Source organism: Cyprinodon tularosa, unplaced genomic scaffold (genome assembly GCF_016077235.1).
Source record: "Cyprinodon tularosa strain WSP-4 unplaced genomic scaffold, ASM1607723v1 ctg558, whole genome shotgun sequence".
Lineage (NCBI taxonomy): Eukaryota > Metazoa > Chordata > Actinopteri > Cyprinodontiformes > Cyprinodontidae > Cyprinodon > Cyprinodon tularosa.
Window position 1 is genome coordinate 205,250 of NW_024039294.1, and position 14,681 is coordinate 219,930.

Genomic DNA, 14,681 nt, shown 5'->3' on the forward strand with positions numbered 1-14,681 from the left:
TACCTTTACAATGATGCATTTTAAACATCTGACCAACAACCTGCTCATTTTTATTTTTTCTCGTCGTTGACGAGAACTCAAACCTATTTCTAGTCATGTTTTAGTCATCAAAGATCCACTAATGTCTACCACCTTTTTTGGGTAAAAAGTTGTAGAGAGTCGCTTCCCCATTTCATGCATGTCCCAAAATAAAAAAAAAGATACAAGATTAAGTCCAGATGTAGTTTTTAAGGTCTCTTCTGTAGGTTTTTTTTTTCTTTTTTTAGAAGATCTGGTAATTTTCTTCACCATCAGACCTTATTTTTTATTTCTGTTGAAGAAGTGCCACGTATAAAGATATGTGAGAGCAGTATTTTTTTTAACTTACCTGTTTTTGGAGGTTTGTTGTTGTTAAACCCTTGAACAGAATCAAATATCATCTGTCTTTTCACTGTCAATATATGTTAGTGGTTTTCAAAGTAAAATCAAAACAAGGTAGAAAACACTTTTTGGGCTTGGCCTTAGTGAGTGAAATGCTTTCAAACCTCGGCTCAAAGGGTCAGCAGTTATTTGTGTTGGGAGCGAAGGCATTGGCAACCTGTGTATGTGAGGGAGTAGTGACAGAATTGAGGTCTTTATTTTAATTTAGAGATTTTCAAAAGGCCTTTAGTTTAATATCAGAGAGGGAAATGACAGATGTTTAAATCTTAAAAGGATGAAACCCAGAAACTTTGCTTTAAAACGTCTGCCTCTCTCCTACAGCCTAAACGAACATCAGACATCTTAATAGGTCTTGGAATATACTTCTTATATCTGTCTGCTTTTTATGTAACTTCATTGTTTGAGCTCACTAACAGCATCCATCATGTGGTTTCTACTTCTTTTACTACAGTAAGTAGCAGTAGAAGCATTTGTTGATCAGTAAAAGGCTCGGTTATTGTTTCAAACCAACCAGTCAGTGGTCAGGACCAATCATGTAGAAAAGCATTGAATTCTGGTTGGATGATGATTTACTGACGTATTCTTTTTTTAAATATTGTTTTAAGTCATATGGGCTGCCAATAAGACCATTTTAGGATGCCTTAAACGGCATTAGTTCAAACCAAATCCAGTATTAAATGATAACCCACACATAGTACTGTTAAGGTCCTCCTATCTGTCCAGCTTTTTCCACTTAAGGCAGCTAGCCAAAATAAAACCCATTCTTTCAAAACAACATTTGGAAACTGTGATCCATGCATTTGTGACCTCATGGCTGGATTACTGTAACTCACTTTATACTGGGGTCAGTGATTTGTATATTTCTCAACTTCAGAGGGTTCAAAATGCTGCTGTACATCTTTTAACAGGTACACGAAAATTCGACCACATTTCCCCTTCTTTAGCTTCCTTACACTGGCTGCCAGTACATTTTAGGATTGATTTTAAAATTATTTTGTTTTTAAAACTCTTAATGGCCTTGCCCCTCCTTATATGTCTGAGCTGTTACATTCTTACACACCCTCCCGTTCCCTCAGGTCAGCTGATCAGTTGCTTCTGAGGGTCTCAAAGACAAAATGCACGCTCAGAGGGGACCGTGCTTTTTCTGTGGCAGCTCCTAAGCTATGGAATGATCTGCCTCTGAGCATAAGACAGGCCTCTTCTCTGGCTGTTTTTAAGTCCCTTCTTAAGACTCATCTTTTTTTCCTTGGCTTTTGGCACAATTTGAGAGGTTTCACTTATTTTATTCTGTTTGCATACTAATATGTATTTAACACTCTACCTTTTCTATTTTAAAATTGCATTGTATTTTATGATTGTGTACTGCACTTTGGTGCTTTCGGTGTATAAAGTGCTTCATAATGTTGGTATGGTATGGTATCTGGAGAATTTCAGCTTATATTTGTTAAGACCTTATTTTTCCTGCTACACATAGTCTATACATCGTCCGACTTTCTAAGTTCCTCAGTAAGGCCGGGCATACACTGTACGATATTTGCCATTCTCAGGCTGATTTTCCAGTCGTACGAGAATTTTTTTGTATCGCTCCGACTTTCAGCCTCATCGTGTATACAGTGGGCAAAGAGGGGGCGGTCAGCCTCTAACGACCACCTCCCGATCAGAAACCGTGCAAAAATGAAACATGTTTGAAATTCAGTCATTTAATACTTCTAAGATATCAAAGAAAAAGTTTTGACTTGGAAAAACTAAATGTTGACTATCATGAAAATACTTCAAGAAAATTTATAACTTAAAAATTATATTATGACTAGTGAAAAAAACACTTCAAGATATCAATCAATCAGATTTTTGAGAGTCGAAGTGTCTTTTGAGATATCTCAAATGGCATCGCCTGATTCATCATTTAAAGTTTCACATGGGGCATGCTTTAGTGGAGCAGTGGTTAGCGCACACGATCCATGGCGACCTGGGTTTGAATCTGGCCTGTGGTCCTTTCCCGCATGTCTCTCTCTCTCTCTCTCTCTCTCTCTCTCTCTCTCTCTCTCTCTCTCTCTCTCTCTCTCTCTCTCTCTCTCTCTCTCTCTCTCTCTCTCTCATACCTCCTTTCCTGTCAGCCTACTATCCATAAAAACGAGCCACTACTGTCGCAAAAAACAAGAGTTTCACACATCTGCAATTATAATCACAATATTTAAAGGTTAATTTTGACTAGCCAAAACTATATATTCTGATATCTGAATTAGCCCCCTATCGCTGTCACTGAGCTATCATAACAGGTGCCTGCAAAATTTAGGGCGCTGGATGTTCTTGGAAAAGCTCTTTCAAAACGCCACAATATAGAAAGAACTCAGCAGTATGGGATGTGCGGCGAACAAGAACTTTGTGAACTCGAAGGCTGTTTCAGAAATGTGCGGTGAATTGCTGCGGGATATTCAAGCCCCGCTGAGTTAGTGGCACCTGTCTCAGAGTCAATCGGATTCAGGAGCTCAGATATAGGCCAGCCGCTCTCTGTTGCTCCCTCTTCTCACGGCTGCTGGTTCACTTAGGGACCGTCAACAAACTCCTGAACTAAGTTAAAACTTTTTTTCTTTTTGATATCTCAGAAGTTATTACTGACGGTCAGAAAAGCTGATTTTATGATAAACAGCGCCATAAGCCTGCAAGCCTGCGCTCAGGACAGCAAAACAAGATATTACACGTACAAACCTCTCTACGCAGTTGCACTCAGAAGAAGTGTAGCAAAAATCACGTGTGTAAAGAGAACCAACCGAGAAAATGCTTGACTTGTAACCAATGATTTGTCTGTATTTCTGGGTGTTGAAGCAAAAATACATCAGTGACTGTTTGTTTACCGACTGATCTACACATTCGTAGATCTGAATACAGATTTGTGGATTTTACACATTTGCAGATACTCGTACAGATGGACAAATCTCCTCACACATTTTCAAATCCCACTGCACAGACACAAATCCAGATACCGACACACAACTGTGTAAAAACATTTGCAACAATATTGCTCCCATAGGTAGATCGCATCAGAGCGTTGGGCCGTACAGTGTAGCATTTTAATCTGAGAACTTTTAGACGCTGTGATTTAATCGTACAGTTTGAGCTGTAGCTGGATACGATTAAAAGTATCGTAAGTGTATGTCCGGCCTGAGTAAACACACTTCCCAATGTTAGATCTTAGCAGCAATCCAAACCAAGGGTAAATGTGATCCTGGTTTGTTTTTGACAGGCTTCATTGGTTTTGTGTCAACTAAAAATGCGATACTAGGAACCAGCTTTTTAAAAGCAGTTAGAGCTCCAATTCTGACCTCTCGATTCATAACGTCTCTTTTTGAGCAATCTTCTGCTTTTGTTCTCTGCCAATGAACAGCAGTAGGACATACAGTGCAGTGTCCTGTTATAGTTTGTGGTTTCTTTGAAATTATTTTAAAACACCTAACTGATGTAATTCTATTTTTGTCATATTTGCATCATCCTGTTTACAGGTCAATTATGGTTTCCAGCTTGACTGACGCAGGCATTCCTAAAACATAGAAACCAAATTAGCTTTTATGCGTTTCAATTTCTAAGAAAAAGTCCGGTCAGCAAGGAATAACCATTGGGTCATTATTTATACCTAAAACGAATATGTTCGCGGTGATTTAAGGAATTTAGTAAAAGGATAAAAACAACATTTTTCATCGTGATCACTGAGTCAGGGACCGGCCATTTTTGCCCAAATATAGTAACGCCTCACTCCTGCCATCTTCCGGCAGTGACGTCACGGTGCGGTAAGCCGAGCGCCATTCTCCCCACTTTACAAGCAAAATCAATGGGAACTAATAGTCACATCTGCAATCAACAACAATTATTTAAGATTTCGAGAGGACTTCACCATTGAAATTCATGAGAGCTAGAGTGAAACTGACAATGCCCATGTGCGTGGCAGTTGGATGCTGGAATACATCGGGTAAAAGTGAAAAAAAATTAGTTATATCACCTTTTCGAATTATGATCCACCAGGAGTTTGTCGTTGGATTGCCAACTTGAAGAGGGAGGATTTGCCATCGAACTTCTGTCCAGAGAAAAAAAACACGTAATATGTAGCCAACATTTGGAAGAAGAATGTTTTCAAGATGACAGATAAAGCACTGGGACTTGATCAACAGCCGATACTGCACCATGACGTCACAAACCAGTAGATGGCAGTAGTGTTCTTTGACAAACATGGATGTCTCCAGTAATGCACATTCAAATGAAAATTACTCTCAATTAAAAACACTTATTTATTGAACAGTATGTAATAATTTCATATTTAAAGTACTTTCAGAAGTTTGAATTTTGAACATGACCCGGACTTTTCCTTTAAGAGCTTCTACTGTAACTGTATCAACCACCATCTGCAGCAACTTCCACAGATGGAAGTTGCTTTTTATTTATTGTAATGGCATGTTTTGTTTGTTCATTGTGTCATTCATAAGCATTGTTCTCATCTGGTTGAAGTAGTTCCGCTTTTCCAAAACACACCCAAACATAACTTCAGCCTCCGAGACCATCAAAGTGGAAACTTTGCTGCCATGTTGGTGGACACTGTGTAATTACATGCAGCCTGAACCCACACATGTTCATATTCTGCTACCCTGTGGGAGCAGAGATGGTCGGTATCATCCCAGCCTCAGCAGCATGTTGTGGTTTTAGTCCCTGTGGTTCTAAAGGCTCTTTCTCAGGATGAGACTGGCTGTAAATCAGCACATAAAGTTGTTTGGGCAGAACTGAAACAGAATGATGAAATAATCTCTATAGATTAAAGTCTAAGGATGTGATATCTAATTAAATTATATTGTTGTCCCGTTTCTCCCATGTTAAAGCAACTGTGTGAGGCAGTAATTTATGATATTAGATTTAATTATTCTATTCTGTTCTAACCAGGTTTGTTTACATAACAAAGCCAGAACTTAACTTTGCTGATCATTATTTGTCAAAAGTCAAAACTTATGAGAATTAGGAAGTCTTTTTTTTTGACCGGCCCTCTCCACTTGGCATGTGCGAGAGCATGCACAACCCATTTCTCCTTGTGCACGCTCTGTTTAAAAGTTGCTGATCTCATAGCTCACTCAAGCTTACCTAACCCCTAAGTCCCTCAATCACTATATAGAGCGGGGTCTATATAGAGGACTTTATAGCGAACTCAGTTAACTGACCGTTTGGACAGATGATCACTGCTTTTTGCTCCATTGGTCCGGTGCCTTCGCCATCTTTGTTATAGTCGCAGCTGTCGGGTATCGACGGCCTACGGCGACAGCGGGGCGCTGTGAAAGCAAATCCAGTAGTGCTTTATAAGGAGAGTTCTCTGTGCAAAGCATTCTGGGATATATCAGCCTCTTCTGGGGCCTTTCTATTTTTGTCATACACTTCGTAGACACTTTTCCTCAAAAAGACCTTAGATAATATTTACTTGAAATAAGACAATGCAATTCTTGTTCTTTTTTCTTTTATTCGTTTTATTTTTAAATGTATATAGTCTTGAGCCATTGGGAAAGTGTCTTACAAACCTCCTCAATTCAAGAAAAAATTTACTTGTCTAGATTTATTTTTTTGCAGTGCAGCCAAGTTGGGTGCTTTCTTTTTTTTGCAATTTAGAAAACTAACAATTGGTTTTTATTTATTTTTTTGCTTCTTTTTTTTTGGTTGCTTACTGCAAATAGTAATACAAGATCATAATTTATTTTTATTATTTTTACATTTGATATCACAAAAAGAACATCTTTGCAGATAAAAATAAAAAAATAGCTTTCGAATGTTTAAACATACATTTCTGTATAAATAGAATTTTGTATTCTTTTGTATTTCTATTCCAGGAAAGCAATTTTCTGGATACTAAAATAGAAAATTTAAGAAACCTTTTTTTTTTTGTATTAGCTTCAAATCACAAGTCCTGATCAAAAATAACACAGAGGTTTTCAGACTATTTTTGGAGGATGATTTAATGCTTTAATTTAAACTTGTTGCATTTATCACTGGAAACTCAGATAATGTTTCACCATTTACATCATCTGTACATCATCAATTCTACGGGAACCTTTAGCTCTGTTATTAATACAACAGCTAGTTGCATTTCAAACTTCCTTTAGCTGTGTTGTGGTGTCATAATTAATTCGTTTTTTTAACACAAGAGAAGATTTAGTTTAACACATATTGTATAAGTTAGAAAATGTCCTAAATCAGTTATAAACCCAGCCACTTTACCTAAACATCCAAAGTTGTTTTAAGTACATGTTCTTCTTAAACTTTTTTTATCTGGCCTAAATCCCCCCAAAAATACATAGGAAAACAAAATACGTTTTTTTTTTTTGGAGGGGTCACAAACAAAATGATGACAAAAATCTTTTTGATTTTGTTCCTTGGTGTATTGTTCCCTGCCAATCATCCTGTGATAACTATATTTACTTCCCCATTGAGCAAAAATAAAAAACCATGATGTGGAAAAAATGACTAAAATGAAAAGAACTGTTATTCTTAGTTATTGCTGATTTGTATTTGTCAACTACATGTTAGATCTTCAGGTATTACACTGCAAAAGAGAAACAAGTAGGTACTACCAATGATCTTCTACTTAGTTACATTTACCTGAATAAAGTTAAGAAAAAGTTTTAGTATTTGTTCTAATTTTTGAATTTCTCTTAAGCAATATTCTTGATAGAGTATCACTATTCTAAGTAAATTCTCTAAATACTCCACCCACCAAGAGTAAGTTGAACTAATCAGAGATCAAATGAAGCAGTCAGAATTAGATAATGTTGCTCAAGTTTTTTTTTTATCCTATCCTCCCATATGCATTACTTGCTGTTAGAATAGGTTTTAGTTGATGTTCAATAATAGATTTTTCTAAATTGTGTTTCATCTGCACAGATTCAAAAAAGGAATTTATGGCTATGATGGATCTATTAAAGCATCTTTAGTTACTTAAATCGTATTATTTCATGCCCTACACTGCTTAAATGCGATGATTGTGATAATCCAACACATGCATGAAAAACATTTTGTGTTGAAATTATTTGATAATTTTTTATTTTTTTTGTATTGTAATTTATACTTTGCAACACCGGAATTATCACACAACTCTGGTAACATAAATGTAAATAGTTGATATAATGAGCCAATAAATACTCAATACTTTAGTAGCAATTTCATCATGTAGTATATTTTTCGGACTCTAGAGCGCACCTAACTATAAGCTGCGGCCATTACATTTTTTTTTGAAAAAATGGAAACGTACGTATATAAGCAGACGATATCTACTAAACAGTCTCCCACCAAACCTGTAGGGGGAGCCCTACATTACAGCACCTGGAGTAGGAACTTTCACTATCTGATCCGTCCCGGAAGCACAATCCGTTCTGCGCATGCGCCATCAGCTCATTTGCGCGTCTAGATATACATCTGAGTCATCCTCGATTTTATTTTGTTAAAATACCTAAATTATGTTTTCCCTTCCCAAAAATAGTAAACATACTAAAATATATTGTGTTAAAGGTTAAAAAATAAATGCCTTTAAATCTTTTGCTTCATCACTCGTCTCAGTCTGATCTGCACCAGAAATGGGATCCTGCGCTACTTCCGGAAGCTAACTTTTTTGGCTTTGGATTTAAACATAAATCTAGTCTTTTTGAGTTTTATGTTTTCCTTTCGTTTTATCCTTATGCTATATAATCGTTATCTAAAGAAAGAAACAACTAAAATCATATTTTGCTGGACTGCTCTGAGCATGTCTGATGACGTCAGAGAAGCAGTTTGACGAAGAAAATGTAAAAAGTATACAAACTGTCTCATAAAAGTTATAAAACATTTTTTACAGATGTCTTTTACTATTCTTTAGTGAGTTAAGGATAGCAATAAGTAGTTTTAGTACCATAATTACCTTATTTATGGACACCCGAATGTATATCTGTTTGTGCATGCACATCGTGCTTCCGGGACGGGTAGTGACGGGGATGAAGAACAATGTTAGCTCCAGTTTGCTTGTTAGCTCGCAGCAGTAAGAGCTCTTACTGAAAGCTGGGGCTTTGTCTGCTCTTTATTTCAGCTCCACAGGAGTTTGGCCAAATTTCTTTATTGCTTCGGCAGCTTTAATGCAGCAAATAAATGTCAAAATGTGTGAATTTCGAGACATTTGTTCTCCACTTTGCCTGCTGCTAACATGCTCTTGTGCTAACTGAAAATTAGCCCCTTATTCTTTTATTTCCAACTTGGACTTCCCCTTCTGGCATTTAGGAAAAATCCACAGAAAAGCCACACCTTCTTATCGTGGGGGGGAAAAAAACTAGCGGCTTATAGTCCAGATATTACGGTACTTTTTAGTCATTTCTAGGACTACTTTTTACTTTCACCTCATTAAAAAAGATGTTATGGTAGAGCTACATTTGCTAAGAGTGGGCGATATGATGATTTAAGACCATCTTATGATCTACACATCTAACAACTTTTAAATTTTGGGTGTTCGTTTAATCACAATCCACAGCTCTGCTGCTGTGAATGGAAGGAGAATCTAGAGTTGAACGTTTCTTTCATGCTACAGTACTTCCTAAACTTAACCTTGTCAGATCAGAATTGAACACAATCTCTGAACAGAAGCTGGACGTTTTTCTGGCTCTCTCAGGTTTCCAAACAGCATCTCCTCATAATGTTTCTCCACTTTATTTTCCTGCTAATCAGTAACAGATGTGCACATTTGCCTCCATGCTCTCATGTATTCAAACCGTGCTGTGTGCACATACGCTGACTCCAGCCCGGCGGGCCTCAATCCGCCATGAAGAACTGCCAGAGTTTGTTGTGTTTTTTTGTGGCAGAGCTGCTTCAACATGACATCATTTTAGATGTAAAATGTTTTTTTTTTTTGTTTTTTTTTATCCCACCATCTCAGTTCTAGACACTTTCTTCACCTAGGTCTGTTTCTGTAATTTATTTATCTTCAGCAATTTATGTCGACGATAAAAGACACTTGGGAAATAAATGTTTGTCTCTGAGCTACCATGCTGCTGATGAGCCCTTTCATGATCATTAACATTTATTGCTTTTCCTTGTCAACAGAGGACAGCGTCTCTGAGTCAGCATCCTGTGGAGGACATCAAAGATCCTCTGCCTCCTCACTGGAGATGCTACATGTCTCCACAAGGAAAGAAATATTATGTCAACACTGCAAACAATGGTAAGATGGCTTAAAGTGAATGGAAATCAAAATATTACATGAGATAACAAAGCATTTTTGATATGTAGATGTTAACTTATATCTAATGGCCATATTGTGGAGTAGACACTCATGGAGATGACTGCTGATGACTTGAAAGAACCTCCATCCATTTTCCGTCACGCTCAATAAGGGCAGATTATACTTCTGCATCCGCACACATCAGATGTTGCTTGCGTCTGGTCGAGAACCAGCTTTGCTGGTAAGCTTCTGCACCGTTGGTCTGGAATTTCTACGGACGCACAACAGTTCCCCTCCAAAGCGCAAGGGGGAGCCTATTCAAGAACTCGCAAGAACTTTGGCAGAACCGGCGGGAGTGTTTATATAACAAAACAACAATGGCGCGCCTGCAAGATATCACACAGTTGGATCTAGAGTTGCTAGACATCGAAGAGGAACTGGTTCTGTTAATGGAGTTGGCAAAAAAGACAAAGGAGGACGCGTAGGTTGTCCATTGTACTTGTTCCTCGGTTTTTTTAAAAATGGCGTGCCCCGGCACCGAATCGAGAAGGACGACCACACAGACAGCCGGAAAGGCATACCAAGGACCAATCAAAGCTGCTTTTTGATCCAACTGTGTGATATCTTTATCTGCGCACATCCGCTTGAGGACTGCGCGGGTTTGCGACCATCCAACGCGTAGTCAGGACTTTTTTGAGGTGCGTGACAATGGTTGCAGAACCTCTGTGTGGGGGGCGTGGTCACGCACAGAGACAGATTTGACGGTTGCAGAGGCTATGCATCAGAAGCATAAATTGGCCTTTAAGGGCTGGATATACACCCACCGCAGTGTGTCGCAGTGAGCTTGTCACCGATAGGGAATCGAACCCAGAACATTCTTTCTGCAAGGCAGCAGTACTACCCACTAGGTCACAGCAGAACAGTGGCCTAGTGGGTAAAGATTTGGTTGCTTATAAAGTGCTTTATCCAAGTATATTCATGGAAGTTGAGAGGAAGGAAAAAGAGCAGTATCAGCAGAGATAACCACATCCTCAACAGGATTCTCTAGAGTGGACTGAGGCTGGTGTCAGTGCAATAAGAGTTATAAAGACTTCACATAACATCCAAATATAACCTTATAACCTTTTTATTCTGCAACTTCACTGATTAGAGAAGGATTTCAAAGCCAGCTGATCTTATAGAAGTTGGTGAGAGGGAGATGATGCTACCTTCCTATCACAAAATTTTCAGTGCTGCTTATGAATCTATGATGCAGACCATCAACTTCTCAGCTGTCTGTTCAACACTTTGATAAAAATAGACAATGGAAATGTTCCGTTACCTAAGCAGGATGTGTGATCATCCAGTTTCAATTAAACTAGTGTGAAAGCAGCTCACAGTGTTCTGTTTGTGTTTGCTGTTACTGAGGCATGTGTGTGGGGGGGAACAATAGTCACAAACAAGATGAAGACATCACATACGATCAGAGATGGACACGTTCCTTCAGTCCAAAAAATTCATTTGAAATAAGTGTAAACAGATGAAAGACATGGGGGATTTTATCTCATTAGGAAATAGTCATCCCTATAAAATCCCCTTTTAACGTCTATTAAAGGAATGTTTTCAAGTTAAAAGTCATTGGACCCTAGCTGAATGTCTTCCTTTATTTTTTTCCTTCCTATTCAGTTACTGAAATGGCAACTAGCATCAACAAATTCAATATTTCTTAAAAAAACCTTAAGACACTATGTTTATAAACTTTGAAAAATGTTTTTTTTTCTTCATCAAATGTGGATAAATCAAGTTTACCCCTCGATTAGAGTTTAATATTCCTATTATATATTGACAGGGGTGTATTCGCTGTAAAAACCTATCTAGAAAAAAGTCAACATTTCTAAATTTAAGTGTATTAACCCTAATTTGATTAGGTAAATAAGAGGATCTGCCAATGGAATTAATATTTTATACTATTAAAATAAGATAATTAGATAATATGCACTTGAAATAAGACAATGCAGTTGTTTATTTTTTATTTTAAATGTTCCATTGGCAAGGTGTCTCACTTACCTCCTCAATTCAAGAACAAATGCACTTATTTAAAGAAAAATTACTTATTTAGATTTTAATGACTTCCAGTAAATAAAACTTTTTGGGCTATTCTTTGGATACAGTTACAGGAGTAGTCTGTATCTAAATGTGGTCAAGTTCTTATTTGTGGATTCTGCCAACAATCACTGCAAAAACTCAAGCTCTACTTCTTTGTATACTTCAGTTTTTATTTATTTTTTTACTCAAATAAGTTATTGCTGAGTTTTTTTTATTATAAAAAGTAAATTTGTACTGTTTTGATGAAAAGAAAGCCTAGCTTTGTTTTTAGGTTTGCTCACCTGGTGTGAAACTTCTGGGAACAGTTTCTGTCTTACTGGATGGTCGTGTAAATCCTCAGTCCTCCAGGTCAGGGAAACAAAACAGGCTTAAAGGGGAATGCTGTTTTTTTTTTACATCTGGCCCTTGATTTTACGTTATTACATCATGTTCTACTCACCCATATGAGTTTTGTGTCATTTGGAGCTGTTCTGAAGATATTCCGTTATATCCAGGTAACGTCTTCCTATGGGCAACGACTTGAAGGCATACACTAAATTGTTCATAATTTCTTCTTTATGGTACACCAGCATTCATAACATGTAGGCAAATCACTGTCCCCCCAGACATCCCGCGGTTATATATATTATATTTATATTTTTTTAAAACAAAGCGGCGTGTGTATGACGTCATCCGTTATATCCAAGTAACAAAACTGGGCTTGATTTACAAGCTCAGTGAGTTTCAGCTGTTCTGGCAGTTTAAAAAAAATTTTCATTTCGGATTGACTATTTTTCAACAAATCAATCCTGGACAAGGCAATTCATGCTTACTAATCTATGCACTGGTGTTTGAATACCTGTCGGGGATTGGGTGAAAGTAGCCCTGATGATTTGAGATGTCAGTAGAACCTGTGCATAACCATTCTTCACAGATGTTCTGTGAAGGCCTCCTCTTTAATTTAATAGGCAGGGAAAAATAGTTTTAATGTAGGCCTATTTTGGAAAATAAAGAAAGCAGATCAAAGATTCCACAGAAAAATCAATCAGTCTGTTTCTGTTTAATCAGAAAGCAACTTTGCATTCTGCATTTTTAGTAGCACAAGAAAAGTCCTAATGTACCCTATTTACTTCCATCCAGCAGCATCTCATTGCATCTTCCACCCTCTTCAGCTGTGTTTTTGGCCTGGGTTTCTTTTAAGACCGTAACCAATACCCCATCAGGGATGTTCGCACTAAGTACGTCTGCTATGGCGGCCGGTGTGGTTGAGGTTGTGGCCTTGAAAGATGAGAGAGGAGGTTTAAAATTGGCTCCAGGTTCCACCCAGGCACGCGAGCAGGGGACTCCCTACTCCACCTCTCCTGCTTGGATGTGAGGATAAAGCTTAGGTGGTTTTAAGGTGTTGTCAGAGAGATTGAACAAAGGGTTTTGTTTTTTCTCCCTCTGGCGTCATTAATAGGTGCTGAGCCCCATGGAGGATGTCTGAATGTATCAAGTTTGTGCAGAGCGTTTATTTAAAGAAAGTCGTGCAACACTTGTTTCCAAAAAACCCCATCTGATAACCTTTGTTTTAAAACAAGAGATATTTATAAAAACTTTGGTACCTTTTATTTTTATCAGCCGTCTCCATTGTTACTCTAAAGTTCAGCGTCGTGCATGTGTGTGTGTTGCTTATGTTGTGACATTGCCATGGTAACAGCGTGGCTTGTGTGGCTGAGTGTGTCCTTTTTCCTTCCTGTTGCAGGTTGCTGCAGTTTGTACCAGCTGCCTGCTGCTTTTCCCTAATTGTAAAGGCTGATGTGTAAACACACTTAAAAGAGTCATAAACTGGTATTTTACTTATACAATCCTTCTAAAATTCTCTTTAAATTCACGTTTAATCATTTCAAAGGGAAAATAATATAATTGGAGTGAATTCTGGCCTTTTTTATATAATTTTTTTTTTGCACGATGTGCATTTAATTCTTAGGCATGCTATCATTTCCATCCCCAATTTAAAAACAACATAAATATGTTGCCTGGAAGTTAGTAAGGAATTGAAATAAGTTCATATTATAAACTTGTATTTATAAAATTGGAGCTCATCTGAGTAACTCCCTTATAACCACATTTAAACTTGATGAATTGCAAACAAAATACTGAACAAAAATTATTGTCGGACTGACTAAATTAGTTTTACTTTGTTTTCATCAAGACACCTGAGCTGCTTTGAGCTCTGATATCAGGCCGCTTTCTACATCCAGTCTGTTCCTTTGCTTGGTTTGGATGTGTCTATATTATATTTGTATATATTGCATTTTCTTTGTTTTTGCTTCATATAATTAAATGAACATGTTCCTTCCAACAGTGGGTTTTTTGTGACTGTCAGGCAAAATGCGGTCGCATCAGAGACCCGCTGGCATATGGTTATAAATAAAACATACTGTAGTTAGAGCTAACTGGGACTTTTTTTTACCCTACTTGAATCCCATATTACAGATGTCTCCTTCTACTTCGGCTATCACTTGTGCTGTGGACAATAAGCAGGTGCAGTCAGGGCTTAGGATGAAACTTTAAAGCTTAATGAACCAATACAAAGCATAACTGCTTAAAATGTTCTGTTTTAGTTTGCTTTTCTTAAGAAAGTTTTTCCAGAAATGGCTAATTACTCCATAAGTATATGTGAATAAATCATAAAGGGAATTTTCTTGAGGAATTCTAATAAAAAAATAGAAACTGGTATTAAAGGAAAATTCCGGTTTTTAACACTTTTAGCCCCTTTTCTGTAGTGTCCAGGATGAAATCGAATGATCGACACCAAAATTTTGACGATTGGTCCTGTCTCTGCTATTTGGCTCATACAGAATCCCCCCCTGGCTGCTTCAGAATGGCTTTCATAGTGCATGTCCGATAATGTCCTTAAAACAACCTTAAACGTTCTTTTTTTAAAATATGCTACTCACCGAGTCGTCAACGCTGTTCAATGACGTTCAAAAACAAGTTTCGTAAAGAAAAAACGTTC

At 37.5% G+C, this 14,681-nt stretch overlaps 1 protein-coding gene across 2 annotated transcripts in view; it reads left to right on the forward strand.

Annotated features, from left to right (window-relative positions):
- The window catches only part of gas7b (growth arrest-specific 7b), a 99,495-nt gene that overhangs the window by 30,908 nt on the left and 53,906 nt on the right, over positions 1–14,681 (forward strand). For both annotated transcript variants that reach the window (XM_038305412.1, XM_038305413.1), the window contains exon 2: positions 9,499–9,616. In XM_038305412.1, coding sequence (XP_038161340.1) covers positions 9,499–9,616 — 118 coding nt within the window. The remainder of the gene's footprint in view (positions 1–9,498; positions 9,617–14,681) is intronic.